The sequence below is a fragment of the Podarcis vaucheri genome, assembly GCF_965113315.1.
Source record: "Podarcis vaucheri genome assembly, chromosome: 6".
NCBI lineage: Eukaryota > Metazoa > Chordata > Lepidosauria > Squamata > Lacertidae > Podarcis > Podarcis vaucheri.
Window position 1 is genome coordinate 105,187,826 of NC_138764.1, and position 27,861 is coordinate 105,215,686.

At 48.0% G+C, this 27,861-nt stretch overlaps 1 protein-coding gene across 2 annotated transcripts in view; it reads left to right on the forward strand.

Moving 5' to 3' along the window:
* The window catches only part of EFCAB8 (EF-hand calcium binding domain 8), a 69,742-nt gene that overhangs the window by 27,958 nt on the left and 13,923 nt on the right, over positions 1 to 27,861 (forward strand). For both annotated transcript variants that reach the window (XM_082225830.1, XM_082225831.1), the window contains exons 7-20: positions 1,519 to 1,624; positions 2,078 to 2,162; positions 3,771 to 3,883; positions 5,536 to 5,609; positions 7,158 to 7,288; positions 10,589 to 10,656; positions 12,583 to 12,731; positions 18,805 to 18,942; positions 19,746 to 19,841; positions 21,212 to 21,439; positions 23,298 to 23,368; positions 24,324 to 24,531; positions 26,190 to 26,351; positions 27,026 to 27,130. In XM_082225830.1, coding sequence (XP_082081956.1) covers positions 1,519 to 1,624; positions 2,078 to 2,162; positions 3,771 to 3,883; positions 5,536 to 5,609; positions 7,158 to 7,288; positions 10,589 to 10,656; positions 12,583 to 12,731; positions 18,805 to 18,942; positions 19,746 to 19,841; positions 21,212 to 21,439; positions 23,298 to 23,368; positions 24,324 to 24,531; positions 26,190 to 26,351; positions 27,026 to 27,130 — 1,734 coding nt within the window. The remainder of the gene's footprint in view (positions 1 to 1,518; positions 1,625 to 2,077; positions 2,163 to 3,770; positions 3,884 to 5,535; positions 5,610 to 7,157; positions 7,289 to 10,588; positions 10,657 to 12,582; positions 12,732 to 18,804; positions 18,943 to 19,745; positions 19,842 to 21,211; positions 21,440 to 23,297; positions 23,369 to 24,323; positions 24,532 to 26,189; positions 26,352 to 27,025; positions 27,131 to 27,861) is intronic.

The following is a 27,861-nucleotide window of genomic DNA, read 5'->3' on the forward strand; positions in this document are numbered from 1 at the left end:
TCCCAGCGGATCAGCTGAGACGCGGGGGATTTGCGAAGTTCTCCCCTCTCCCTCATCCCCAGCCTTTTTTTTTTTACTTCCTGGTTTCCACTGCGTGGCTCAGAGCTAGAGGTTGGTTTTATTTTGCTGCTGGTTGCTTAAATTTTATCTTTCCTGCTGTCCCTCTGCAGCCTCCTTGCTCTGTGTAGAGAGCGCGCATACCTTTGTTAGCGTCTGTCCCTCCTCCGTGTCCGCTTTGCTGCCATGGCTCTCCTTCCCTCCCTCCTCCCCGGCTCCAGGTCGCTTTAAAGCAAGCAAAGCGAGAGCCTCGTAGCGCGTGTAAATGGCTCCCGATTTGCCTGACTGACGGCAGCCATGGCTCCGATCCGTGCATTCGCTCCGTAACACGCACAAGCATTTCCCCTTACTTTCTAGGAGCAAAAAAGTGCGTGTTTTGGAGCGAAAATTACGGTAGTCTAATCCTCTCTTTAAGCTGTCCAAGTTGGAGAGAGACCATTGCTGCCTTCTGCGGGAGGGAGTTCCCTAGATTAACGCTGCACTGCTTGAAGAAGGACTTTCATGACAATAATGCCCACTTACACCTCAAAGAACTCATAACCCACCTACTTTCAGCAGCCAGAAGCATCATAGCCAGACACTGGAGAGACCTGTCAGGAGTAAGCATGGACCAATGGTACCAAATAGTATGGGAAACAGCCCTAATAGAAAAATTAACCAATAAACTGAAACTGCCACGGGGACAAATAGAAGAAGACGCCTTTACCCCGGTATGGCTCCCCTTTATCACATACACAGCCCAACAGGTCAGTGACAAAAATCCACCAACAGCATACTGATCAATATGGCTAACCTGATCCAAAACACCCACCCACCCCACTCACACACGAAAACAAAGACCACCACAGCCAACCACAAATGAACAACCACACCCTAGGCCAACCCCAACCTCTCTCACCACCAAAGGAACACAAGTGAACAGCAGAGAACCTGCACAAGCAACGCTGACATAAAACCCCACATATATTAAGTAAAATAGAAACATCGCCACCCGACCCCATCCCCACTCACATTTTCCCCCTCCACCTCTTTCCCCTTTTCTTCCTAATGTCTCAACAAATGAGACTGATCTGTAAAAAATGTTACTTGGGAAGAGAGAGAGAGAGAGAGAGAGACATTGCACACACTTTTGTAAATCAATAAAATCTTTGAAAAAGAAAAAGGAGGAAAGGACTTTCATTTCTGTGTCCTGAATCTTTCAACGAAAGCCGAGAAGCTGAGGTTCTCTGCTCCACAGGAAGGTTGCTTCCTCGTTTCCTTGCCCCTCTGAGCCAGGTCCACCCCCCCATCATACGCCCCCCCCCGGTTCTTCTTCATCTTCCTCCTCCTGTCTCGGAGCCTGCCAGCAGTATGAGGCTCCAGACATGAAATACGTGATGTGCAAACAGCAAACCTTCCTTCCTTCTGTCTCCCCCATCGCTTTCTTTGCTCTGTGAACCCCCCCCCCCTCTCTCTATGCAGCTGGACCAGAGCAAAAGACGTCACAGTTTGAAACTCTGGGTGATTGACATGGTGTGCCTCACCAATATCAACTTACTGGCAGTTGCAACGACAGACCAGGATATTGGTAAGTGCAGAACGCAAAGGGCAAGTTCCCCTCCGCCGCCCAATTGCCTTGCAATCCCTGCTTCCCCAAATCAAGATGTGTGCCTCTGTATGCTGAGCTTGCAACCGTTTCCCTCAAAATACGCACCATGCAACCGTGAGTTTCACAGGTTGGTTCCAAACTGTGCCCAGGGGAACTTAGTTTTAGTGTTCTGGACTTCTGAGTCAACTTCCCACCAGATTCACAGGGGAAGCTGTGTTACGGGGAAAGGGAGAAGATGTTTGACTGGCGCATCCAGTGGTGCTTAGAGTTTGCGAATAGAGACTCTGGAGGTCAAACTCTGATTCAGCTTCCATTATGTCTTCAAAGCGCAATGCCTTTCAGTAGAGTCAGTTCAGATCTGCAGGCTGGGAAACGGAGGGATGCATGCACAGCCCTCGAATAAAGTGTTCCGCTTTCCCTCTTTCCACCCAGAGTTCTTTGACATTGGTGGCAATAAATGCGACCGGATCTTCACTCTCGTCGACTTGGAAGGGTGTGCCACGGCTATGGACTACTGGTACGTCAAGAGAAGACCCTGGGGGCGTTTCCCCTCTCACCCCCCTCTCAGCATCTCCCCAGATGCAGGCTGGACCAGCCACAGCCAACACTCTGTTTCCAGACCCGGCCCACGCTAACCATTGACACAACCACACTTGGCAATTAGAATTACGGGGGCTGCCCAGTTGCTGGATCCCCTATTCATTTACGGTGGGAATGGGGAAAAGCACAAACCTTTGGTTCTGTGTTTTTTTTAAAGAAATCAATACAATTTTCAAATTTTTGTCTTATCCCTTCTCCCCAGCTCACACTGTTACCTATTTTTGAGGAAGCTGATCTTAATATACATAATGAAGAGCTAATTGTTCCTCCTTCTTGCTTTTTTTTGGGGGGGGGGAGGGGGCGGCCACTAGAGTTGCAATGGCCCATGTCAGGAGACATCTAAATGGAGCCAGTATTTCATTTTGGCATTTCACAATTTGGCAACTTGCTTTACAGTATCAGAAAAGTTGAGCAGCAAACAACGCGTCTCCAGGGGACAATGCAAAAAAGGATAGATTTGCAGAAGTCTGGTTTGAGTTTATTGCGCATGTCAATACAGAAGAACAAGGCTTGTCCCTTCCCTCTGCTTATCAGTGGATTTGGTTGATTCAATAGCATGCTGATATTCCTCTTTAAGATTCTTTAAGATGTATATACCACCCTTTACCCGAGGATCATAGGTCAGTTTACAGTATAGAAATGCAAAAATGCGTAACATGATTCTAGATTCAGGTAGGTGGCCGTGTTGGTCTGACGCAGTCGAAATAATAATAATAAAGTCCAGTAGCACCTTAGAGACCAACTAAGTTTGTTTTGTGTATAAGCTTTCGTGTGCATGCACACGTCTTCAGATACTGAAACAGAAGTCACCACACCAGTATACCGTATTTTTCGCTCTATAACACGCACCCAACCATAACACGCACGTAGTTTTTAGAGGAGGAAAATCTGTAGGCATGCCACCCGTAGGCATTTCCTCCATAACATGCACAGACATTTCCCCTTACTTTCTAGGAGGAAAAAAGTGAGTGTTATAGTGCAAAAAATACGGTATATAGTGGGAGGGTGGGGCTATCTGCATACTATCCCTTCCTTTTTTCTGTAGGACTACTTGCAGTCGTTAACAGTCGCCCACAGGTTTACCATACCCATTGAGTCAATTACCCATCTCCTACTACCCTCCTGAGAAAAACCCCACCCTCCCACTATATATAAGGGCCTGGTGACTTCTGTTTCAGTGTATCTGAAGAAGCGTACATGCACACGAAAGCTCATACCAAGAACAAACGTAGTTGGTCTCTAAGGTGCTACTGGACTATTTTTTAATAACAACAACAACAAACAAAACAACTCCCCCCCCCCCGTACTTTATGCTCCTGCCTTGTGGCCAGAGGAAATCTGGAGCGATGCCCATTTTGGATCCCAATTCCAGTGCTCTGCTCTGCTACCTGGAGCAAAGAAGCAGGCAGAGCTTCTGTCCAAGGCTGACCTGCTTCCCAGGTAGGCCAAGCTCTCACCTGTTCCGCACCTGTGCTGCACCTGCAGGTTTTGGCCTTCATCCCTTTTCTTTTCCTACCTGAACTAGGACCGATGGCCGCAAAGCAATCTTCTCTGTTGGGGACGTGAAAGGGAACGTCCTGATCTTCACCTCATCGGATGTCGTGATGAACGGGCTTTTCAATGTCCGCAGCTACATAGGTGAGCCAAGTTGGTCCAGGCTGGTGTGGGGGACACACACACGCTCACAACACTGGCCAAGCAGAGGGGGAGCTGCTGGTCCCTGAGCCCCCACAAAAGGGGTGCAAGTCGACCCTTATTGCGATGTTTGATCTTTGGTGCTCCCCCTTTTGCTGAGCACTGACAGAGCTTTCCTTTCAGATGAGAGATTGAGCGGTAGGGATGCCTTTGCAATATTTGCTTTATTCATAGAATCATAGAGTTGGAAGAGACCACAAGGGCCATCGAGTCCAACCCCCTGCCAAGCAGGAAACACCATCAGAGCACTCCTGACATATGGTTGTCAAGCCTCTGCTTAAGGACCTCCAAAGTAGGAGACTCCACCACACTCCTTGGCAGCAAATTCCACTGTCCAACAGCTCTTACTGTCAGGAAGTTCTTCCTAATGTTTAGGTGGAATCTTCTTTCTTGTAGTTTGGATCCATTGCTCCGTGTCCGCTTCTCTGGAGCAGCAGAAAACAACCTTTCTCCCTCCTCTATGTGACATCCTTTTATATATTTGAACATGGCTATCATATCACCCCTTAACCTCCTCTTCTCCAGGCTAAACATGCCCCGCTCCCTTAGCCGTTCCTCATAAGGCATTGTTTCCAGGCCTTTGACCATTTTGGTTGCCCTCCTCTGGACACGTTCCAGTTTGTCAGTGTCCTTCTTGAACTGTGGTGCCCAGAACTGGACACAGTACTCCAGGTGAGGTCTGACCAGAGCAGAATACAGTGGCACTATTACTTCCCTTGATCTAGAGGCTATACTCCTATTGATGCAGCCCAGAATTGCATTGGCTTTTTTAGCTGCCGCGTCACACTGTTGGCTCATTCATAAGCTGTGCTTCAGTGGTAGCAAATGAACGCCAAGTAAGACTTTGTTAAGGTTGCAGATCCATTACTCCAGATCAGACCTTCAGAGAGAGATTCGTTTTGTTTACATGTAATGCTGTCCCATGGTTTACTAAGCTACAGGTCTATGGCCCAACGTCATATGGGAACCCTGTGCATGCCTCCCGCGTGGATCACGTTCACAACCCGAGCGTCCACTCTACTTATTTTTTCCAGTTTGTCACCCCCATCAGGGTGACACCCGGGGCCAGCCACCCCTACCGCACCCCCCTTCCTACGCCACACAGATACCCCACCCCAGACATTCACTAAACTAAACTACAAAGGTAGTTTAGCAGCTGGAAAACAAAGCAAACTCTGGAGAAACAAGCCAATGTTTCCTCAGTCGCCTGTGGGGCAGCTCATAGTTTGTGAAACAGACCATGGCTTAGTGGAATGTGCGAACTATGAACTCCAACTTGTGCTTTTAGCCAATTCTCAGCCCTCCAGTCAGATGTCAGAGAGGTAACCCATTATTCAACCTTTTGTGGTCATCCGAAGGCAGCTCTGTATTGGGAAACGTTTAATTTCGGATGTATCGTGTGTTCTTTTATATTCTCTTGGAGGGTACTCAGAGTGGCTGTGGCAACCCAGTCAGGTGGGGGGGGGAGTAATACATTATTATTATTACTACTAATCTGTTGTGGATTAACAGTCACAAACAAGGGAGTAGAGTCAATGCATTATATTTTGGCTCTGCTGGCGCACAATGTTTTTCCCTGGGTCTTGTCCTCACAGGTGGCATGTCTAGAGTCCCCGTCCACATCCTCCTGAAAAACAAGGCTGAACAATACAGGAATTTCCATGTCCCTGTGAGTTTTTCTCATGAATCTGCCTGCTCCAGAGTTAGGGTGATTTCTGCCAGGCGCTCCCTGCTTTTAATATTGATTTATTAAACGTGTTTCTATCCTAACCTTTAATATATATTTTTAAGGACCGCAGTGGAAACGATCAAAATAAATAAAAAAGAGTGTGTGATAAAACCCCGAATTAAAAGATCACAATTAAATAGAATAAGGCGGCAGACTTGCAACTAAATTTTGCAGTTCTCTTTGCTAATTCAACTTCCCCGTAAAATCTTGGGAGAACAGGTACGATGTTGGCATCTGCTGTACCTCAGAGGCGGCTTAAATTCCATTAAGTTTTTCACTGATGGGCAAGTGGTGGTTGGAACCGGTATTCATCCAACCTGCGGGCCTTTGGCTATTCCAGGTACCTGCTCCTAGCCTTGCCATTATAATCTGAATTGCCAAATCATGGAAAGGTCCTGAGGAAGTGTGTTTTGCTTAGTTCTCCTCTCTGTCTCTCGTTCAGGCTCCCACTCCCAGTTTTCAAAGATCTTGATTATTATGTCTGTGCGGTTCAAGCCAAAACGAATACACCTTTTACAAATTCGCCGAGACAACAGATGATTAAGGCTGGAGACAGACATTAGCTGTCTTCCAGGGAGTTTGAAATGGGGATCTTTGCTCATGCTCTGCACAGACTCTTGCCTCTGGCATACGGGTTTTGCATCTTCTGGAATTGCTTCAAAACCCTGCAAAACCTATATGACCAGGCATGACATTGGAGAAAAGCAGGAAGGTAAATGGGAGACGAAGACGCATTTACCGTATTTTTTGCTCTATAAGACGCACTTTTCCCCTCCTAAAAAGGAAGGGGAAATTTGTGTGCGTCTTATGGAGCGAATGCAGGAGAGCAAGAGGGGGCGGTGTGCACCGACCCCTCTTGCTCTCTTGGCTTCAGGGATAGCTGCCCGTTCAGGGATAGCCCTGAAGGGGCTCCGTTTCTCCTGCCGCTTCGCTGAAGGGGTGCTGCGCAGAGAGAGAGAGAATATTTTTTCCCCTTGTTCTCCCCCTCTAGGTGCGTCTTATAGAGCGAAAAATACGGTATTTCCATTACCATGAAAACAGCAACCTTTCTCCTTCTTGTTAATTTAGAAAGTGAGAGGTTTCTGGTCAAGGGAGGAATCTAAAGGGCTGTGTACACACTTCAATTACCGATAATATGCATCCAGTTCTCTGGTTTGGGAAGAGGCTCAGGCACAATGTTAGCCACAATGCATGTCTTTTCTTTTGGAATACTGCATTTTGTTGCATTTGCCTCCAAACCAGCTTTGAACTGAATTGAGACAAAGAAGGACCAAGCATGCATTTTAAGCAGGTTAACGTGTACACATCTCCTTTGGGATTTCCAAAAGATGGGCATGCGGGCAGATAGAGCGCTCCTTTTAGTTAACAGCTCTCTGGCCTTTCTTTTGTGCAAAGTTTAGTTGTCGTCTTCCTCCTCCTCCTCCTCCTCCTCCTCCTCCTCCTCCTCCTCCTCCTCCTCCTCCTCCTCTTCCTCTCCCTCCAATCCAGGCTTTGCACGGAGACTGGTGCCAACAGATCAAGTACATCCCGCAGCTCAACCTGGTCGCCTCCTGCACGCCAGCCGAGAAGACCGCCATGGCCCTCACCTCTCTCCCGCTGCATAACATTGGTAAAACCCAGTAAGAGAGGTCTTTTTCTCTCTGCTCTGGAAATGAACCCAAGGTGGGATTGAAACGCCATTACTGTTTCCACCGGAAGGTGGGTAGGGAAAGGGTCAGAAACTTCAGAGAGCCATAAAATATGGGAATAATAATAATAATAATAATAATAATAATAATAATAATAATTTATTATTTGTACCCCGCCCATCTGGCTGGGTTTCCCCAGCCACTCTGGGCGGCTTCCATAGAAACCAAAAAACACTAAAATATCATACATTAAAAACTTCCCTGAACAGGGCTGCCTTCAGATGTCTTCTGAATGTCAGGTAGTTGTTTATCTCTTTGACATCTGATGGGAGGGTGTTCCACAGGGCGGGGGCCACTACCGAGAAGGCCCTCTGCCTGGTTCCCTGTAGCTTTGCTTCTCGCAATGAGGGAACCGCCAGAAGGCCCTCGGAGCTGGACCTCAGCGTCTGGGCAGAACGATGGGGGTGGAGACGCTCCTTCAGGTATACTGGGCCGAGGCCATTTAGGGCTTTAAAGGTCAACACCAGCACTTTGAATTGTGCTCGGAAACGTACTGTCCATCAGGAATATGTGGCTGAGGCTGTAAATGCACAAGATTTTCCAAGGGACCTTTCAAATGGGAAACCTGGGTCCCAGAAAGGCCCCTGGGAAATAAATTAATAATAATAATAATAATAATAATAATAATAATAATAATAATAATAATAATAAATATAATAATAATTATATTTATATCCCGCCCTCCCCAGCCGAAGCTGGGCTCAGAGTGGCTAACAACAATCAAAGTAACACAGCATTCTAAAATCCATTCATTTTAAAATCAATTCAAAATCAAATTAATGGCAACCATTGGGCTAGAGTTCTGTGGGGTTTACAGAAGGAGAGAGGGGGTCAGGCTGTGCCTTGGCCAAAGTCCTGGTGGAACAGCTCTGTCTTGCAGGCCCTGCGGAAAGATGTCAAGTCCCGCAGGGCCCTAGTCTCTTGGGACAGAGCGTCCCACCAGATCAGGGCCACGGCCAAAAAAGCCCTGGCCCTGGTTGAGGCCAGCCTAACCTCCCTGTGGCCCAGGACCTCCAAGATGTTTTTGTTTGAAGACCGTAGGGTCCTCTGTGGGACATACCAGGAGAGGCGGTCCCGTAGGTACGAGGGTCCTAGGCTGCATAGGGCTTTAAAGGTTAAATCTTTAAATCTGGAGGTCTTTTTTTTTAACGTTACTTTGGGGAGGACAGAACCTCCCAGGATTTGCAGGTATAGCCAGGTTCTCCTCCACTCTGATTTCAGCCGGGGAAGTGAAATCGACAAGGTGCTGGTATTCTCTCTCTGAGAAATGCTTGCATCTCCTATGGGGAGGACGCATGAGCTGGCCTCCCGCCCCCAAAGGACCTGTGGGAAGAGCTGCCCTCTCCTCTCCCCTTCTCTGCAAAATCAGGACACGGGTGCCTGTTCCGCAAGAAGGCATTACCTTTCTTGTCAGGGCACAAAATGAGGAGAAGGAGCGATTGAAGATCTACCTTGGGAACAAGCAGGGAAGAGAGATCAACCTTGGGATCCGCTGTCTCTCCAGAGCCTGCCGCCTGAGGCATCCTCCTCACCTTGCCTCCTGGGCGGCCCTGTTTCTGGTTTACATGGGCAAAGCAGGGCAAATGATTCCCTTGGACAAACTTGGTTGGGGAGTTTGGTGGTGGTGGCGCTGTGGGTTAAACCACAGGACTTGCCGATCAGAAGGTCGGCGGTTCGAATCCCCGCAATGGGCTGAGTGCCCGTTGCTCGGTCCCTGCTACTGCCAAGCTAGCAGTTCGAAAGCACCTCAAAGTGCAAGTAGATAAATAGGTACCACTCCGGCGGGAAGGTAAACAGCGTTTTCGTGCACTGGGAGCCAGTGTGGTGTAGTGGTTAAGAGCAGTAGTCACGTAATCTGGGAAACCGGGTTCGTGTCTCCGCTCCTCCACATGCAGCTGCTGGGTGACCTTGGGCCAGTCACACTTCTGTGAAGTCTCTCAGCCCCACTCACCTCACAGAGTGTTTGTTGTGGGGGAGGAAGGGAAAGGAGAATGTTAGCCGCTTTGAGACTCCTGAAGGGGAGTGAAAGGCGGGATATCAAATCCAAACTCTTCTTCTTCTTCTTCTGCTCTGGTTCGCCAGAAGTGGCTTAGTCCTGCTGGCCACATGACCCGGAAGCTGTATGCCGGCTCCCTCGGCCAGTAAAGCGAGATGAGCGCCGCACCCCAGAGCCAGCCATGACTGGACCTAATGGTCAGGGGTCCCTTTACCTTTAATCCAGCTCTGAATCTTAAATTCCCTGGTTTGAATTTAATCTTTCCCACACACTCAGCGGTCTTAGGCGAGCTCCGTCTCAGCCGCCTCCCTGGCTTGAAATAAGGGGGGATAATGTCAGTGGCCTTCTGCTTTACAGGGTTGTTCCAAGGATTGCAACGAGATTATGCATATGATATCCTCCGCAGCCTGGAAGTGCCAGGAATTATGATCACCAAAAGTTCAAGGTTGCAGTTCCAAGAACTGGGCAGCAGATGGTGGTGTTGCACTTCATTGTTCACTTTAGGAGCAATAATTTGTTTTTGTTTTTTTAATGTTTTTTATGAAAAGGATTTTCATAGTTAACAAGGGTGCATCCAACATCTCTGTTTTCAGTTCATAGTAGAATAGTGTGAAATGAAAGCATTTAAAGCAGTGGTTCTCCACTTGTGGGTCCCCAGATGTTGTCATGCTGGCTAGGAATGATGGGAGTTGTAGTCCAACATCATCTGGGGACCCACAGGTGGAGAAACACTGATTTAAAAGATAGCAGGGTTAGAGCTCATCCAGACTCCCACTCGCCCTGCATTTTCCCCCTTGGAAAAACTCATCTCTACCGCTGAATCAGAGAAAACTTCAGCCAGATTTTCCTCAGATTGACGTTTGCTCCAATTCAGCAGTAAAGAGTGGGTTTTCAGACAGGAAAGGGAAAGGGTTTGGCCCCTTGGTTTCTAAACACAGAACAGGCCTCACGTTGCCTTGAGGTTTCTTAGGCAAGAACCTACTTGGTCAGATGCGCGGTGGTGCACTTTGCAATCTGCAGACTTGCTGCAGAGATCCAGGTCGAGCTCTGCGCCTCTGCTCCTTCCTGGACCATGGTCGGGTGTCTCTAGCAAAACGTCCTGCAGCCCACCATGCTTTGGGCAAATGTCTTTCTGGCCCGTTTCTTCAGAAAGCCAGCCAGCCATTTATTTTTGAAAGAAAAAGAAGAGAGACGGGCGTACTTAATCGACACCTCCCCTCTTCCATTTGTCCCAGATCAGCGGTGATCGTTCTGAAGAAAGGCATCCTTTGCTTTGACTATTCCTCGGAAATGAACATCCTCGGTACGTTCTCTAGAAACGGCTCCTTAAAACCGCCTCCTTCTGGAGCCGGTATCCTCTTTGGGGACCAGGTGCCTGAGAGAACGGCACCTCCAGGTATTCTCAGTTGGCAACGATTTACCTGCATCCGGTCGAGTCTTGTTTCTAACCCAGTCGAGGCACCGAAATGGCCTTGCTGCTCTGGTGGTTAACCGGGAGGAAGGGTGTGACCCAGTTAGTTTATTATTTTATTTTATTTATTGAATTTATATACACCGCCCTATGTGCTCTCAGGGTGGTTCACAGAACAAAATCAAAATATAAAACCGCAAATTTATTCTCCAAATGTCTCAGCATCCCTCTGGAGGTCTGGGATGATGGAGAGCAGATAATAATAATAATAATAATAATAATAATAATAATAATAATAATTTATTATTTGTACCCTGCCATCTGGCTGGGTTTCCCCAGCCACTCTGGGCGGCTTCCATAGAAACCAAAAATACAGTAAAATATCACAGATTAAAAACTTCCCTGAACAGGGCTGCCTTAAGATGTCTTCTAAATGTCAGGTAGTTATTTATCGCTTTGACATCTGATGGGAGGGCGTTCCACAGGGCAGGCGCCACCACCGAGAAGGCCCTCTGCCTGGTTCCCTGTAGCTTTGCTTCTCGCAATGAGGGAACTGCCAGAAGGCCCTCAGCGCTGGACCTCAGTGTCCGGGTAGAATGATGGGGGTGGAGACGCTCCTTCAGGTATACTGGGCCGAGGCCGTTTAGGGCTTTAAAGGTCAACACCAGCACTTTGAATTGTGCTCGGAGACGTACTGGGAGCCAATGTAGGTCTTTCAAGACCGGTGTTATGTGGTCTCAGCGGCCGCCCCCAGTCACCAGTCTAGCTGCCGCATTCTGGATTAGTTGTAATCTCTCCAGAGCAGAGGCAAAACACTGCCCTTGAAACAACTGAACTGGCTCCTGGCTCCTTTCTGTTCCTAATCCAAGGTGTTTGTTTTAAATTTGAAGGCTCTAAATAAGGGATGAGGGACCTGTGTTGTTCTGATGTGTCTGCTGCAATCCTTCTGCACTTTTGCCATCAGCTTATGCTTTGCGATGGCTGCCCCAAGAAAGCGATGCAGACGGTTCCGCAGATCGATCAGTCAGTGCACCCCGCAAATGATAATAACAATAACAATAACAATAACAATAACAATATATTTATACCCCGCCCATCTGACTGGGCTCCCTTAAAAGTGGCTGCAGGTCCCGCTAACGGTGCCACTGATGGGATGTATTTTCTAATGCAATGGCATGATTAGCTGCTAACATCATTGCATTATAAAATATGTTCCCTCAGTGCTGCAGTTAGAACATAAAACAACAACAACAACAACAACAACATAATAATAATCAGTGCTTTTATTCTGGGGGTGCGCATACCCCTAAACATTTTGTGAACCTAAGTTTGGCCTCATTGAGGGGCAGTATTTCAATATGAGTAGGAAAATGAGAGTACCCCTTAACATTTTTTTAAAGAAAAAAAGTACTGATAATAATAATTTATTACTTATACCCTGCCCATCTGGCTGGGTCTTCCCAACCACTCTGGGCGGCCTCCAACAGGATATCAAAACACAATAACCTATTAAACATTAAAAACTTCCCTAAACAGGGTTGCCTTCAGATGTCTTCTAAAAGTCTGGTAGTTGTTCTTCTCTTTGACATCTGGTGGGAGGGTGTTCCACAGGGTGGGTGCCACCACTGAGAAGGCCCTCTGCCTGGTTCCCTGTAACTTGGCTTCTTGCAGTGAGGGAACTGCCAGAAGGCCCTCAGCGCTGGACCACAGTGTCTGGGCTGGATGATGGGGGTGGAGATGCTCCTTCTGGTATACAGGATATGGCAAAAGCGGAGCGATTCCGCCGGAGCTCCTGAAATGCATTTTCTCTTTTGCCAGTGACGGGAGGGTACGAGCCCCTTGTCCGCATCTGGAATCCCTATGTAACCAGCAGCCCCATCACGCAGATGAAGGGCCACTCCACGGCTGTCACCCACATCATGATCAACGGGCAGAGGAACACCATTGTCAGCGTCTCCAAAGACAAAGTAGGAGTTTGGAATGCCCCTTGCACCTGCTTGGAAATGTGGGGGGTCCCTGTCCGTCCGTCCCCAGGAAGTGGAAGGGTGGGGCTATATGCCACGACGGTGGCAAGAACTATGGTGGCCCAGAACTGGAAAACAGATGTAATACCTACCATTAAGGCAGTGTTTCCCAACCTTTTTTGGGCAAAGGCACACTTGTTTCATGAAAAAAATCTCGAGGCACACCACCATTACAGCCCCGTGACGTCAGCGCGCAGCGTCACGCCGGGAGGGACATGAATTGCTAGCAAATTACACAATCACCTCCTTGAGGGCTGGCTCATCTTCTCCGAAGGCAGAACCCCATTAATTAACAGCACAGACTCACACCATAGCCAAGACGAGGGGGGAAAACCTCAGTCATGCACAGTCATGCACATGTGGGGGCTAAATGAGGACGAAGACCGGGCAGAGAGCAGGGTTCAAATCACCCCACCTGGCCAGGACAATCCCTGGGTGCTCCCTTGGGCCACTCGCCTGACCCACCTCGCAGGGCTGTTGTTGCGAGGATAACACGGGGAGTGTCGAGTTTGGAACTTAACAGGTTAAGTTGTTCCCATGATGCCACAACATTCTGACGTCAGCTTTCGAAGCTGGGAGGAGTTTGGGAGGAGTTTTCAGTTCTCTCTCTGTGCTGTGAGGGGAAAGGAAGCAGCTTTGTCATGGCTGCAAGTAGTCCTGGTTTTTCCGGAGATTTGTTGGAATAAACAACTGTAAATAGACAAACCTGTACTCTGTGTGTTTGTCGAAGGACGTGATAGCTTTTACCCGCTGTGTAACTCTGCTGGGCGTGACTGGACGACGGAGCTAAGTGGCGCAGCTGAGGGAAGCGTGCCGGACGGCAATAAAGAGCTAAAGCTAATTGTGGATCGTAAATCAATTAGCGAGGGTCACGCCAAAACAATAAATAAATTTCACAGGTTATGGGTGCTTAATCACCGATCGTAAAGCTATCACTGGAGATCTGCCGAGAGCTTTGAAGTCTGCGGTCTCGAGCAGAGAAGCACGGCAGGAGGCGGAGGCAAGCGGCTAGCTGAAAAACGCAGAGATTTGCCTGTGTTGCTGCGGAGCTGAGAGCTGAGAGCAGCAAGGGATCGTTTCTCCACGGACAGGTGCCGAATAAGCTGGTGAGTGAGCTTGGGGCCCCTTTAGGAGAACGGAAGAAGATGGCGGACGGCCATGATTCATTCTCCGTGCCTTTCGAAAAGTTAAACGGCCAGAATTGGGCGGAATGGAGTCGAAAGCTGAAGGCCTGGCTGGTAGCCAAGGGTCTTTGGGAGGCGGTTTTAGGGCCTCCACTGACTCTACCAGCCGCCGGAGCTTCGGCTGCAGACATTGCAAATGCGCATGCTTCGCAGAGGAAAAATCAGAAAGCCCTGGGAGCTATAGTGCTCAGTTTGGAGGGATCACAGTTGCCCCATGTGGAGGGGTTGGACACTGCGCAAGAGGCTTATGCTGCTCTTGAAAGAGTGCACCACAGGACCACGGCTGGTGCTAAAATCCACACCACCAGGCGTTTGTTTGAGATGAAGCTGCGTCCAGGTGGGGACATAAGACAGCATGTTACAGAGATGCTCTCTGTGTTTAATGAGCTGCGGCTGTTGCAGGTGAACTTTACAGATGAGCTGAAGGTTTATATTTTGCTAAGCTCTCTGGACAAAAGTTATGACAATTTATGTCTAACTTTGGAGGCTATGAGTCCGCAGGATCTGACTTTGTCGTACGTCACAGGACGCTTGGCTGACGAACAGGAGAGACGCCTCAGGGAGAGCAAGTCTGGCGCAGGCAGCTCCACCGGAAAAAAAGGGGGGGGCCAGGCCAGATGACAGCTTTGTTCAGGCTTTTTCCACTCGTCGGTGCTACGTGTGTGGATCCAACAGTCATTTCAAAAGAGACTGCCCACAGAAAGCGAGGGCAGCTGCACAGGAAGGCTTCAAGGACACCTTCCATGGGAATCAGTCGGGTTTCCATGGGAACCAGTCTGGAAGAGGAGGCCAGCGTGGGAATGCAAGAGAAGGACGTGGAAAACAACGTGAGGAGACGTATCAGATCACGGCTAGTCTGGCTTTGTCTGAAGACAGCTGTGGGACAGGCTCAGAGCTTTGTTTTGTAATTGACTCTGCAGCAAACTGCAACTTGATTCCAGAGACTCCTGCTGTCAAGAGGTGGACTTGCAAGGCAATCCCGGCTGGGAAAACTGTTCTCTTTGCAAATGGGCAGAAAAAGAATGTGACTAATGCTGTAAATGTGCATTTTTCTGTTTTACAGGAGACGTTGGAGTGTTGTACCGTTCCTGGGATGCACCACTGTCTTTTATCTGTGCCTTATTTGTTAAAAAAGGGGTTCAAGGTTTGTTTCGAAGGTGCTGTCTGCACAATCTCCAAAGGAGGGAGGATGCTTGCCAAGGTTAAAAAGGGGCAGAATGATCTATTTATTCTTAAATCACCTCTGGAGGGACAGGGGAAGGTTGGGAAAGCACAGGCTCTACGTGCTGAAGTCAACAATCATGTGTCATGTGCCCATGCGTGGCATGCACGGACAGCTCATGGTTCTCTAGAAGAACTACAGGTGCTGCCCGAGGTTTCCAAAGGTTGTCAAATTTCAGAATGTGGATGTGCTGTGAAATGTGAAACTTGCAATCTGGCAAAGGTAAAAGGTTTCAGTTATCCAAAAGTGGAGAGGGTAACCACAAGACCTTTTGAACTGGTCCACACAGATTTGTGGGGTCCTGTAAGGGAACCAAGTCTGGGAGGTGCAAGGTTTCTGCTGACGTTGCAGGATAATTTTACGCAGAACACCTGGACACACGGTCTCAAATCCAAGGATGATGCAGCACAGCTGATCAAAGGTTGGATTGAGGAGGTGGAACAAAGGTTTTCCACCAGAGTGCAAGCAGTCACCAGTGACAGAGGAGCTCAGTTTACAGGTACTGCTTTGCAGAGATTCTTTCACAAGAAAGGGATACGTCACACAGTGACTTCACCCAATCAGAGGGGGGTGTCAGAGCTCAGGTGTCAGGCTCTGGTTAAAACTGCACAGGTGTTGCTGAAAGATTCTGGGTTACCTCCAAGGTTTTGGCTGGAGGCAATCAAGTATGTGAGCTTCACCTGGAATCGTACCTACAATTCCATGGTAGGTGACACACCGTTTAGATTGTTGCATGGCAGGAAACCCCAGATTCATTTTTTGCGTATGTTTGGGTCAGGTGCATCTGTGCCAGTACCTACTGCTTTGCAGGGGCCAGATGGATCCAAGTTCCGGAAAATGATCTTCTGCGGGTATGAGCCAGAAGCACGTGCATGGAGGTTTGCACTTCCATCAGGTGATCAGAGTAAGTTGCTGATCAGTAAACACGCTGAGTTCTATGAGCAGGATAAAAGGTCAAAATCTGCTGTCATGCGTGATGTGCTCTCAGAATGTCTATCTGATTCTGAGGAGGAAAGGGAGGCAGAGGCTGATCCCAGTGATGAGGACCAGGTCCAAGATCAGGATTCAGAATCTGATGATGACGATCAGGTCACTGACCAAAGTCAGGAACAGGAGGAGGTATTGGTAGTTTCTCCACAAGATGTTAAGGGAACACCCAAAAGTGAGCCCAGTTCTCCTGTGAGTGTAATGGAGAGGATTCGAAAACGCTTTAAGTCAGAGGGGGAATCCCGTGATGCTGAGGACACATCTTCTGGTGGCGGTGAGTCAGAGGTAACATCTGAGTTTGTCCCCAGAAGGTCTAGTCGCACAACAAAGGGCATTCCACCTGAAAGGTACCAGGCCACAAGTGCGTGGGCAAAATTCGCACAGTGTGATTCTGGGAATGTTGAAGGGGTTCAACAGGTGCCGGGGAACGATGCCGGAAAGAGGCACAAGGCAAAGGGAAAGGTGTTGAACTCAAAAAGGTCTTGCCAGAATTTGCGGCAAGAGGGGGTGTCGAGTTTGGAACTTAACAGGTTAAGTTGTTCCCATGATGCCACAACATTCTGACGTCAGCTTTCGAAGCTGGGAGGAGTTTGGGAGGAGTTTTCAGTTCTCTCTCTGTGCTGTGAGGGGAAAGGAAGCAGCTTTGTCATGGCTGCAAGTAGTCCTGGTTTTTCCGGAGATTTGTTGGAATAAACAACTGTAAATAGACAAACCTGTACTCTGTGTGTTTGTCGAAGGACGTGATAGCTTTTACCCGCTGTGTAACTCTGCTGGGCGTGACTGGATGACGGAGCTAAGTGGCGCAGCTGAGAGAAGCGTGCCGGACGGCAATAAAGAGCTAAAGCTAATTGTGGATCGTAAATCAATTAGCGAGGGTCACGCCAAAACAATCAACCACTCGCCTGACCCACCTCGCAGGGCTGTTGTTGCGAGGATAACACGGGGAGAACCACGCGCGCCCCCGGGAGCTCCTTGGAGGAGAAAGCGGGCGATGAATGCAATGCACGAAATATATGAGAGGCGACCAGGTTTTGCAGGTGAGGGGCCCCCGCCAGCCTCCACTTCCAACACCCGGCGCAACGACGCCAAAGTTTCCCCCCGGGCTCGGCTCGGGGAGCAGCGCTGCTCCCCCCGGCTCCCCTTCGCCCTCCCGGCTCTCTCTGCCGCCCACTGGGGACCCCCCTCACCTGCCAAGTCCGGAGCGCCGGTGGAAGTTGCATGCATGCATGCAGGGCGCCGCGTTGCCATTGCATTGCACTGCACTCCATGCAATGCCTGCACGCATGCATTGCCTTGCACGCCCGCCAAGGGGTCTCCCCGCGGTCCGATGCGTCCCCTCCGGCACGGATGCAGCATTGCAAAAATAAAAAACCCCCGACGCAGCCCTACCTGGGGGGCAGCCTCCGCCTCCGCCGCTCCGCCTCCACGGGGATCCCCGGGCTCCATCCTGCCGCCCGATCTCCGCGGGGGTGCAGGCAGGCTGTGCGGGGTCTGCGCGGAAGAGCCCCTGCCCGCCCGGCCGCCGCCGCTGCGCTCATTCCATGGCCGGGAGAAGAGCGCTTCAAACAAAACACCCGGCCCGCCAGGCCACGCTGGGAAACGTAGTTCGCGGAGCCCAAGGGCGAGGGGACTACAGATCCCGGCAGCCCCCGCGCCGGGGACGAAGGGGGAGAGGCCAGGTGCAGGGATGGAGGGACGGGTGGGCGAGCGAGCGAGTGAGTGGCAGCCGCCAAGCCTTGGCCGAGAGCCAGGAAGGGCCTCCCCGGAGGAGGAGGGAGGCGCAGAGCGGGAGGGAGGGAGGGAACCCCAGGGGTCATCTAGTGACGGCGCCCCAATCGAAAATTTGACTAAAAAAAAAATCTTTCGAATTTTTTAATTTTTCCCACGGCACACCAGGCAACATCTCGCGGCACACTAGTGTGCCGCGGAACAGTGGTTGGGAAACACTGCATTAAGGAATGGCAGGTCAAAATGATGAATTATGCAGAGCTGGCTAGAATATCAGGAAAACTAAGAGACCAGGATGAACAGAAGTTTCAAGAAAGCTGGAGTAAATACTTGATGTATATAAGAGACAATTGTAAAACATTAAGGACACTGGCAGGGTTAGAATAACTCTAACAGCGTATGATAGACAAAGCAAAATATACCAAATGCGCAGTGTTAGAAACTATATGATACTTACCGAAGGAATGGAGGGAAGTCCGAAGCTCGGCAGGGCTTAGATAAATATGAGATTTATTTGTACAATGTATGTATGTATGTATGTATGTATGTATGTATGTATGTTTAATGGAAAATCAATAAAAAATACTATTTTTTAAAAAAAGGAAGGGTGGGGCTGGAGGCCTAGAGCTTTTAACTGGAGGTTAATTCAACCCGCCCTGGAGCAGAGTTCGACTGTTCCAACAGCTGCTGTGAGAACTCTTGATGAATTCTCTTGAAAACATTCTATGCATATTTTGTGACTTTCAGAGATTTAGAAGGTTTCTGTTTATTTGGTTCTGCAGAGAGTACGTATTTCATATGGTTCAATGTTCTGTATGATATGAAGAGTTTATATTGACTCCCTGCTCCAGCCCTTTCAGGCCCTCTGCCTTCCCCTCTCCTCTCTCTCTCTCAGAACATCCGCGTCTGGGATCTGCTGGATCACTTCTGCCTGCAGTCGATCCACGGCAGGAACGTCCCCCTGGGCAACTACCCCATCTCGGCCACCTACTACCACCGGCCCTGCAATTACATCATTTGTGCCACTTACACGGTGAGGAGGGGGCCGGTGAAGGACCATGGGATCAGAAGGCGAGAAATGGCTCCTCGCTCGACTTGCTGCTGCTGCTGCTACCTCATAGTTTGCAAACTGAGTTATTAGCATAATTTTGAATTTTGGGGTTTCTTTTTTAATTTTTTTAAATTTTCAATGCAAAATTACAACAAAAATTACAAACATTGAATCCAAAATAGAGCAGTACAAACAAGAAAAAAAAACCACAAGAAAAAAACCCAAAACTAAAACACACATCAACAAATAAAACCGTATCATCATTCTAATCATTACGTACATATACACATATTGACTTCCTTCCTTTGTTCTAAGACCTCGAAATTTTTACTCTTTCTAAATTGTTGTGTCTAATGTAGATTACTTCTATCTTTATACTTTTTGCACCATTTTTTTCTTTCTTTAACCCTGCAAACCATCATTCATTACATATCGATATACTTACTCCAGAACAATGTTTTTTTCATATACTCTTTAGCACATCCCCATTCTTTTAATAATTTTTGGTACAATTATCCCCTTATGAAGCTGTGAGTCTTGCCAGATGTATATATATTCACAAATTTTAATTTGCCATTCTTTCATTGAAAGAAGAAAGAATTTTGGGGTTTCGGCCGCCTGTCTGTTGCTTGCAGGGCACAGTTTTTGCGTGGTGGGTGGGGCTTGTTGGCATCAAATGGCGAACGGTCACCTCTAGGCAATTTCTCCTGCCGGAGAGCTGCTCCGAGGTGCCTCTGCCCATGCTTGGCTCCTCTGGGGAAATCTCCTGTGTCGTTTTGCTGCAGCTTGGCTTTTTCTACGGCGTGGAGTATGTCGACTTGGATGCCAAGACCCAGGACCAGCCGGTGTGCTGTGCACTCTACAACAAGAACTTTAAGCAGGTGAGCACCTGGCTGGGAAGAGGGAAGCACCTGGGGAAGTTTACCTGGGAGGAAAAAGTGTGGACCATCTAGGTGGACCAATGATGTGAGCTGCTGTAAGGCAGGTTGGTTCGTTCTCAGCAGGAATGGTGGCAGAAAGGAGAGGGACAATAAAGGGGTATGTCCAAAGTGTTCTCTACCTGAAGCAAAGTTCTTAACCCAAGGTACTATTTCTGGGTTAGCGGAGTCTGTAACCTGAAGCGTGTGTAACCTGAAGTGTAGGTAACCCAAGGTACCACTGTATTATCTCTCGCTTGGACTACTGCAATGCGCTCTCTGTGGGGCTACCTTTGAAGGTGACCCGGAAACTACAACTAATCCAGAACGCGGCAGCTAGACTGGTGACTGGGGGCGGCCACTGAGACCATATAACACTGGTATTGAAAGACCCACATTGGCTCCCAGGACGTTTCCGAGCACAATTCAAAGTGTTGGTGCTGACCTTTAAGGCCTCGGTCCTGTATATCTGAAGGAGTGTCTCCACCCCCATTGTTCTGCCCGGACACTGAGGTCCAGCTCCGAGGGCTTTCTGGCCGTTCCCTCACTGCGAGAAGCGAGGTAACAGGGAACCAGGCAGAGGGCCTTCTCGGCAGTGGCACCCGCCCTGTGGAACATCCTGTGGAATGCAGTTTCTCTCTGTATGAACCTACCTGCAGTTTAAGAGCTGCGTAAGGACAGAGTGAGCATCTTCTCAGTGGCGGTTCCCTGTTTGTGGAATACACTTCCCTGAGAAGTCCGGCAACCTCTCTACCATTCATTTAGAAAACACCTGAAGGCAGCTCTGTTTAGGGAAATTTTTAATGACTGATGTTTTAATGTATTTTTAATCTTTTGTTAGGAGCCGCCCAGAGTGGCCGGGGAAACCAAGCCAGATGGGTGGGGTAGAAATAAATAATAATAATAATAATAATAATAATAATTATTATTATTATTATTATTATTATTATTATTATTATTATTATTATTATTCAGGAGAACAATGCTTGCTCCCCTAGGCTTGAAACAGCTTTGCGACTTTTCGAATTGCAATGGTTTCTTTTAAATTGTCCCCTGCTGCTCTTTTAAGTTTTTCCGGATGATTGCATCTATCTCGTATCCTCCTGCTTTTCTCGTTTTAGAGTTGGGAAGAGCAGCAAAACATTGCTGTGCCGTGCATTTCTGAAGGCTGGCTTGCCGGCGTGTTTGTCCCTGAAGGTGGACGGCCTTGCTTGCTTTAAATTCTTTTTCTGGTTGCGAGAACTCTCAACGAACGCAGAGTGCGTGTGCAAATGCACATTGTGAATCTGACCAACCTTCTCGAGTTAACTGTCCCCTCTGGTTTTCTCCCACAGGTGGTCAGCGGCTGCTACAGCGGGGTCATCACCGTTTGGGATATCATGACCGGGCAGAAAGTGATGGAGTTTTCCACCTCCTCAGGGCAGCCGGTGGAAATCACGGCGATGACCTTTGATACCCCTGAGAGGCGGCTGATCACAGCCCTGAAAAACGGAACCATCAAACTATGGAACTTCAACAACGGCGCCTGCCTGATAGAGCTACCTTTTGACGACAAGGCTGAGGTCAGCGCAGGGGGCGAAATGAGAATCTGCTTGGATAACCCTTCTCTCTCTCTCTCTTTTTTTTAAAAAAATCATTTTTATTAGGTTTTCCATTTTAACAATCCAATCAAATCACATTAAATATTCCAGATGATACCTATACATATCGAATAATCCAAATATTCTGCTGAATTATAAAAAAAATTATTGGGACTTCCCATGCTTCAAGTTCGGGGGGGCTCTGATCATCTTATATCTCTACTGCTTTTGATAGTCGTTTCTAATAGTTCCTTTAAATCTCCCTGTTGTTAACCTTCCTTCTTTCACGGCCTCTGAATTGTTCCCACAAGCGAGTTGAAGTAGAATGATGCGTTTCTGTGTGGATTTTAGGTGTATGATTCCCCTCTGTCTGTTGCAACATCTCCTCACACACTGGTGTTTTTGCCGAATTAATCCAAAAGTCTTTTCGCTGCTGGCAGTCGCCATCTTCTCATTAATTCTGGTTGGAGGACCATTCTCAGCCAGAGAAACCTTTGCTGCTCTGGAGGGGATGTACAAGGCAGTGACTGGCCACCTCAGAATAATAATAAATAATAATAATAATAATAATAATAATAATTTTTTATTTATACCCCGCCCTTCCCAGTTCAAAAACCGGGCTCAGGGCAGCTAACAACGAATTTAATTGTAAAAGCAGCATAAAATACAGTATAAAAACATGAATAACAATAAAATTCAAAATTCAGAAATCAATTTAGGGGAAATAAGCATTAGTTAATCCCCAGGGCTAGCTGGCTAAATCAGTCCTATTTGGGCCAGTGAGGAGACCAGGGGAGAATTAGCTGTGGGGTCTCAGAGCGGGTGATCTTCATAAAAGGGGAGGGGGAGGGAAGGAAGGGGAATAAAAGATCAGGCTGAATTCAAATTAAAGGCCAGGTGGAATAGCTCTTTCTTACAGGCCCAACGGAAGGAGGTTAAATCCTGCAGGGCCCTGATCTCATGGGACAGAGCATTCCACCAGATCGGAGCCACTACTGAGAAGGCCCTGGCCCTGGTGGAGGATAGGGCCTGGGACCTCTAAACTATGATTATTCATGGACCTTAAGGTCCTCTGTGGGGCAGACCAGGAGAGGCGGTCCCATAAATACGAGGGGCATAAGCCTCGGTCACAACTCCCTCCCAAGTGCTCTGGGGATCCTGGGAAACCTTTTCACGAATCCCTTCAAACTCTACACTTTTTTGATTCTATGAATCTGCTGCGTTTACAAGTCGCTGCCCAGTCCATGCCCCGCAGTATTCTGGGCAATGGCTGAGCTGATCTGCAGGAGCTGCCCTGCCCTCTCGGCCAGGGAATTGGCATCCCCTGTTCTGCTCCTGGGTCTGACCTGGCAGGGAGGAAGGGGTTGGGCAAGGCGCTTTATCCAGAGCGAGACACCCAGAACTGCAGCTGACATTGGTGAGGAATTCCTGCTCTGAACTGCACCGCCATACTCTCGTGCGCCACCCCAATCTCCGGGCAGTGCTAGATTCCCGGGGTTCCTGACGCTTTCCCCAGAATGAGGGACAGGGGAGACTGTGGTGTCTTTAGGATATATGGTTTATTTCCACATGAAGGCAGCCCTGTTTAGGGAAGCTTTTAATGTTTAATAGATTATTGCATTTTAATATTCTGTTGGAAGCCGCCCTGAGTGACTGGGGAAACCCAGCCAGATGGGCAGGGTATAAATAATAAATAATAAAAATAATTATTATTATAGTATACAACCCGCACTCATCTGCCCAGCCTGATTCTTACTCTCCAACGCCTCAACTCAGGCTTTTGTGTGCACCTTGTTTGTCTGCATAACCGGCTTTCTGCACTTTTGCGTCTCCTCAATAGATCGGCTGCGTCTTGTACATGAACCAGAAGATTTTCGTGGCTGGCTGGAGCAAGAGAGTGACATGGTACCTGTACGTAGAGACCAAGTGCTGGTGGGATGGGGGGGGTTCCAATGTTCTCCACTTCAAGGCCAGGCCATTGCTAGACACTTAAAGACCCGGGCAACACCGTATTCTTCGCTCCATAAGACGCACCTGACCATAAGACGCACCTAGTTTTTAGAGGAGGAAAACAAGAAAAAAAATATTCTGAATGAAACCGTGGATGTATAGTTTTTGTGGTTCATGCTGTGGCCACTGACATGATATGTGATTTGATGGTGAGTTTGGGATAGCCCAATGCAAAAATCCTGACAATCCATGTGGATCCGTGCTTGGTAACCACGTTTTTGCGCCATTGCAGCCCCACGAAACAGTGTGTGCGTGATTTTCTTTGGTGCAGGCTATAGCCATGGACATGCTATGTGCAGTGGCATAGTGTGGGGGGTGCAGGGGGGGCCGGCTGCACCGGCCGCAACATCGGGGGGGGGGTCCTGTATCCCTGAAGGAGCGTCTCCACCCCCATCGTTCAGCCCAGACACTGAGGTCCAGCTCCGAGGGCCTTCTGGCGGTTCCCTCACTGCGAGAAGCCAAGTTACAGGGAACCAGGCAGAGGGCCTTCTCGGTGGTGGCACCTGCCCTGTGGAACGCCCTCCCACCAGATGTCAAAGAGAAGAACAACTACCAGACTTTTAGAAGACATCTGAAGGCAGCCCTGTTTAGGGAAGCTTTTAATGTTTAATAGGTTATTGTGTTTTGATATTCTGTTGGAGGCCGCCCAGAGTGGCTGGGGAAACCCAGCCAGATGGGCAGGGTATAAATAATAAATTATTATTATTATTATTATTATTATTATTATTATTATTATTATTATTATTATTATTATTGGCTTCCCCCCTTTCCTGTGATGTAAGGGGAGGATTCTGCCTCCTGCTCCTCTCCTCTCCCTGGACAGCTGCGATGGGGCTACTTAATTTCTCCTAACCAGAGACAACAAGGAAGACGAGAAAGTGATTGAGTGCAAGCACTGGAAGTCCTACCACTCTGACGACATCTCCTGCATGGACAGCTACGGCAAGAATCTTATGGCGACCGCATCCTGCAACGGAGACATCGTCCTGTGGAGCGTCCACTCTGGGCAGGCGTTCTGCCGATTCAACGCATCTGAGAGCCCCTTGATTCTTGCTCCCCAAAGGGTAACGTTCAAAGCCCCATACGCCACAAAGGCTCTCTTTTGTAAATTATCAGGGCGGCTGGCATTTCCCTGGGGCTTCAGAGGAGTTAAAACTCCCACTCCAGAGAGCAGTAGCCTTTTCCGCCTGCCACTGCTGGCTGCTGTGCAGTTTTGCTCAGGGAAAATGCCCCACGAGACAGATTTGAGGGTAGATCTCTGGGTGGCAGGTTTGCCGGAGATCAGCAAGAGCGTCCGACTCCCAGTTGTTCAGCAATAACAAAATGGTTTATTCCACCTGAGCTCATTTCATTTCTGAAGACCAATCCCTGGGCTCAGAAAATCTCCTGAAGTGCCCTGGTCTCTCATTTCCATGGGACCTGAGATGCTACCTGATTAAAGGAAACTTTATGAAGATGGTATACAGGTGGTATTTGATTCCATCAAAATTGGCAAAGATTAACACAAAATAAATAAATAAATAAATAAAACAGCAGCAAGTGTTGGAGGTGTCAGCATGAAAATGGAAACTTTCCCCACATGTGGTGGACGTGTCCCCAAATTAAATCATTTTGGGACATGATATATGATGAATTGAAGAAAATGTTAAAATACACATTTACAAAAGCACCAGAATTATTTTTACTGGGTATTTTTACAACAAACATCCCAAAGGTTAATAAAAGAGTTTTTCTTTATGCCAATACGGTCGCCAGGATTCTTGTAGCAAAATATTGGAAGAGGAGAATGGCGTCTAAAGCTATGTGAATATTTTGAACTAGCGAAACTAACAGAATCAATAAGAAATTCGAGAAATAAAATTTAGAAAGAATGGGATGTTTTTGAAAATTACATGATGTAGTATGTTTCCAGTGATTGCTCTTGGTTGAGCATAGACTAAATTCCACAGAGATAAGAGAAAAGTTTCCCGCAGAACAGGAAAGGAGACAGAAAGTCTAAGAGATGAGAATGTAGGAAGCGCGTAGTGGTAGAAGGAAGTCATTAAACAAATCAGGGAATAAAACCAGAGAATAGGCACAGAAAAGAGAGTAAGAGTAGTGAGGAGAAATCGCTAAGGTGAAGATAAAACGAACTCTTATTAGATTTATATGTTTAAAAGAATGTCGATGATGGTTTGTAATTCCTAAAAACCTGTATGTCGTGGATAATATTTTTAGTTAAACTTTCTATTTCCCCCCATCTTTTTTCTTGTTTTTCTTTTCTATTTTCTCCTTGTGTACATTCTTTTTCTTCCGTAACAGAACAATGTGTTTGATTATGCGTAGTTTTTAATGTGTAAATAAAGATGATTTAATAGTGACAAAAAAGTAACAAAATCCGTACAATTGCTTCTACTATATTGCATTTGGATTTCTAATCTTTCTACGTTGGAAATCTTGAAGGCCCCTTTCCAAAATGAAATTTCTTTTCCTATGTCATGGGATGCATCTGGCAAGATGCTCTCTCTCACACCAACCATTTAAAAGTTCACCTGTTGACCCAACGTGGGCTTTCCTGATGGTGGGAAGAAACACCACATCCCTTTGCCTGGGATGAGGCCAAGGGAGCGCAAGCCCTGAGAGCAGCTGGCCTGGCCTGCTCCCACCCTTCAATATTTGGGGGTGAGGGCGGTGGGGCAAGCGGTGTGCCTGATTGCACTCAAATGGCGTCCCCTTTCACCAGGAGTTCTCCTCGGACCCAGACATCCCCTTGCTAAACAAGAGCCCCAAAAAGACAGGCTGTAACCATCGGCATGCGATGAAGAAGTGCTTCGCCTGCTCAAGAAAGGCCACCGCGTTCAAAACTGCCATCCCTCAGCGGCCGGCCAGCGCAAAGACTCACCAGGTGACATCTCTTTTATATAGATATATATATTTATTGGTTTTTTTAACGTATCATTTCCAGCAATTATTAAACACACTTTTATATCTTATACAGTCATACCTCGGGATGAATACGCTTCAGCTTACAATATTTTCGGGTTGCGCTCCGTGGCGACCCAGAAGAAGTCACGGAGCGCATTACTTCTGGGTTTTGCCGCTCGCACATGCACAGACGCGCAAAATGATGTCGCGCGCATGCGCGGAAGCGGCGAAATGCGACCTGCGCAATTTGCGCAGTCGCGTCTTACGTTCGCTTCAGGATGCGGGCGGGGCTCCGGAATGGATCCCGTTCGCATCCCAAGGTACCACTGTACAATTTTTTTTGACTTCCATCAATCACATCTGAAAATTTTCCAATCTTTCCACTTAATTTACATTTCTTACTTTCACTATTACATTTCAATCTCATAACTAATATCTTTCTTCTTTCTCGTCTTTGCAATATTTCATATATTCCTCCTCCTTGTAGTCTTACTAGCGTAATTTGTTGATTACAGTTGCTCTTCAAATAATTCGTAAATTTCTTTCAATCTTCTGTGAAGCTCTGGTCCCACAGGTTTCGAATCCTTCCTGTCATTTTACCCAATTCTGCGTAGTCCATTAATTTCGTCTGCCATTCTTCTTTTGTCGCACCAGGTGACATCTCCTATTCCCCAGAGGCGCCCGGCTTCAGCCATGCCCGGAAACCGCATCATGCGCCCAGCTACGTCCGTTCCCGGAAGCCACATCATGAAGACCCAGGTAGGTTTTTTTTGGGGGGGGGAACCTCCTTGGGGCTGATGTGGGGGGCAAGGGGAGTGGGCAGCCCTGCTTTTCTCTGCTCAGCTAATGTGCAAAGTGTTGGCGAGCACATGGCATGGTGCATTATGCTGCCGGCTTGTGCCTGAAGACAGGGAACCCAGGCAGGTCTTTCTCTCTTAGACACCCTTCCCTTCTCAGTGCGTTTTCTATCTTGGCCTGGAGCCAGACCTATGTGCATTGTGCAACCCCCAATTGTCTTCTCCACCTCTGGCTTCTTGTATACAGTCATACCTCGGGTTACAGCCGCTTCATGTTGCATTTTTTCGGGTTGTGGACTGCCGAAACCTGGAAGTACCAGAACGGGTTACTTCCAGGTTTCGGCAGTCACGCATGCGCAGTAGTGCTAAATCACGCTTTGTACATGCGCAGAAGCGCTGAATTGCAACCCACATATGCGTAGATGAGCAGATGCAGGTTGCGAACGCTGCGGGTTGTGAACATGCACCCCGCATGGATCACGTTCGCAACCCGACTGTCCACTGTATTTACTATTGGTCCTTAAAGATCTTAAGCATGAGTGTGTGAGTCTGCAGCTGCTTTTTGGCTTTGCTGGTAGTGGGTTTTTTTAACCTCAAGATTCCTTCCTCTCGTCTGCCTTCTTTATTTTCAGCTGATTAATTGCTCTTCCCATGTCTAGATTTCCATGGAAGAATTCTAATTTCATGGAATCA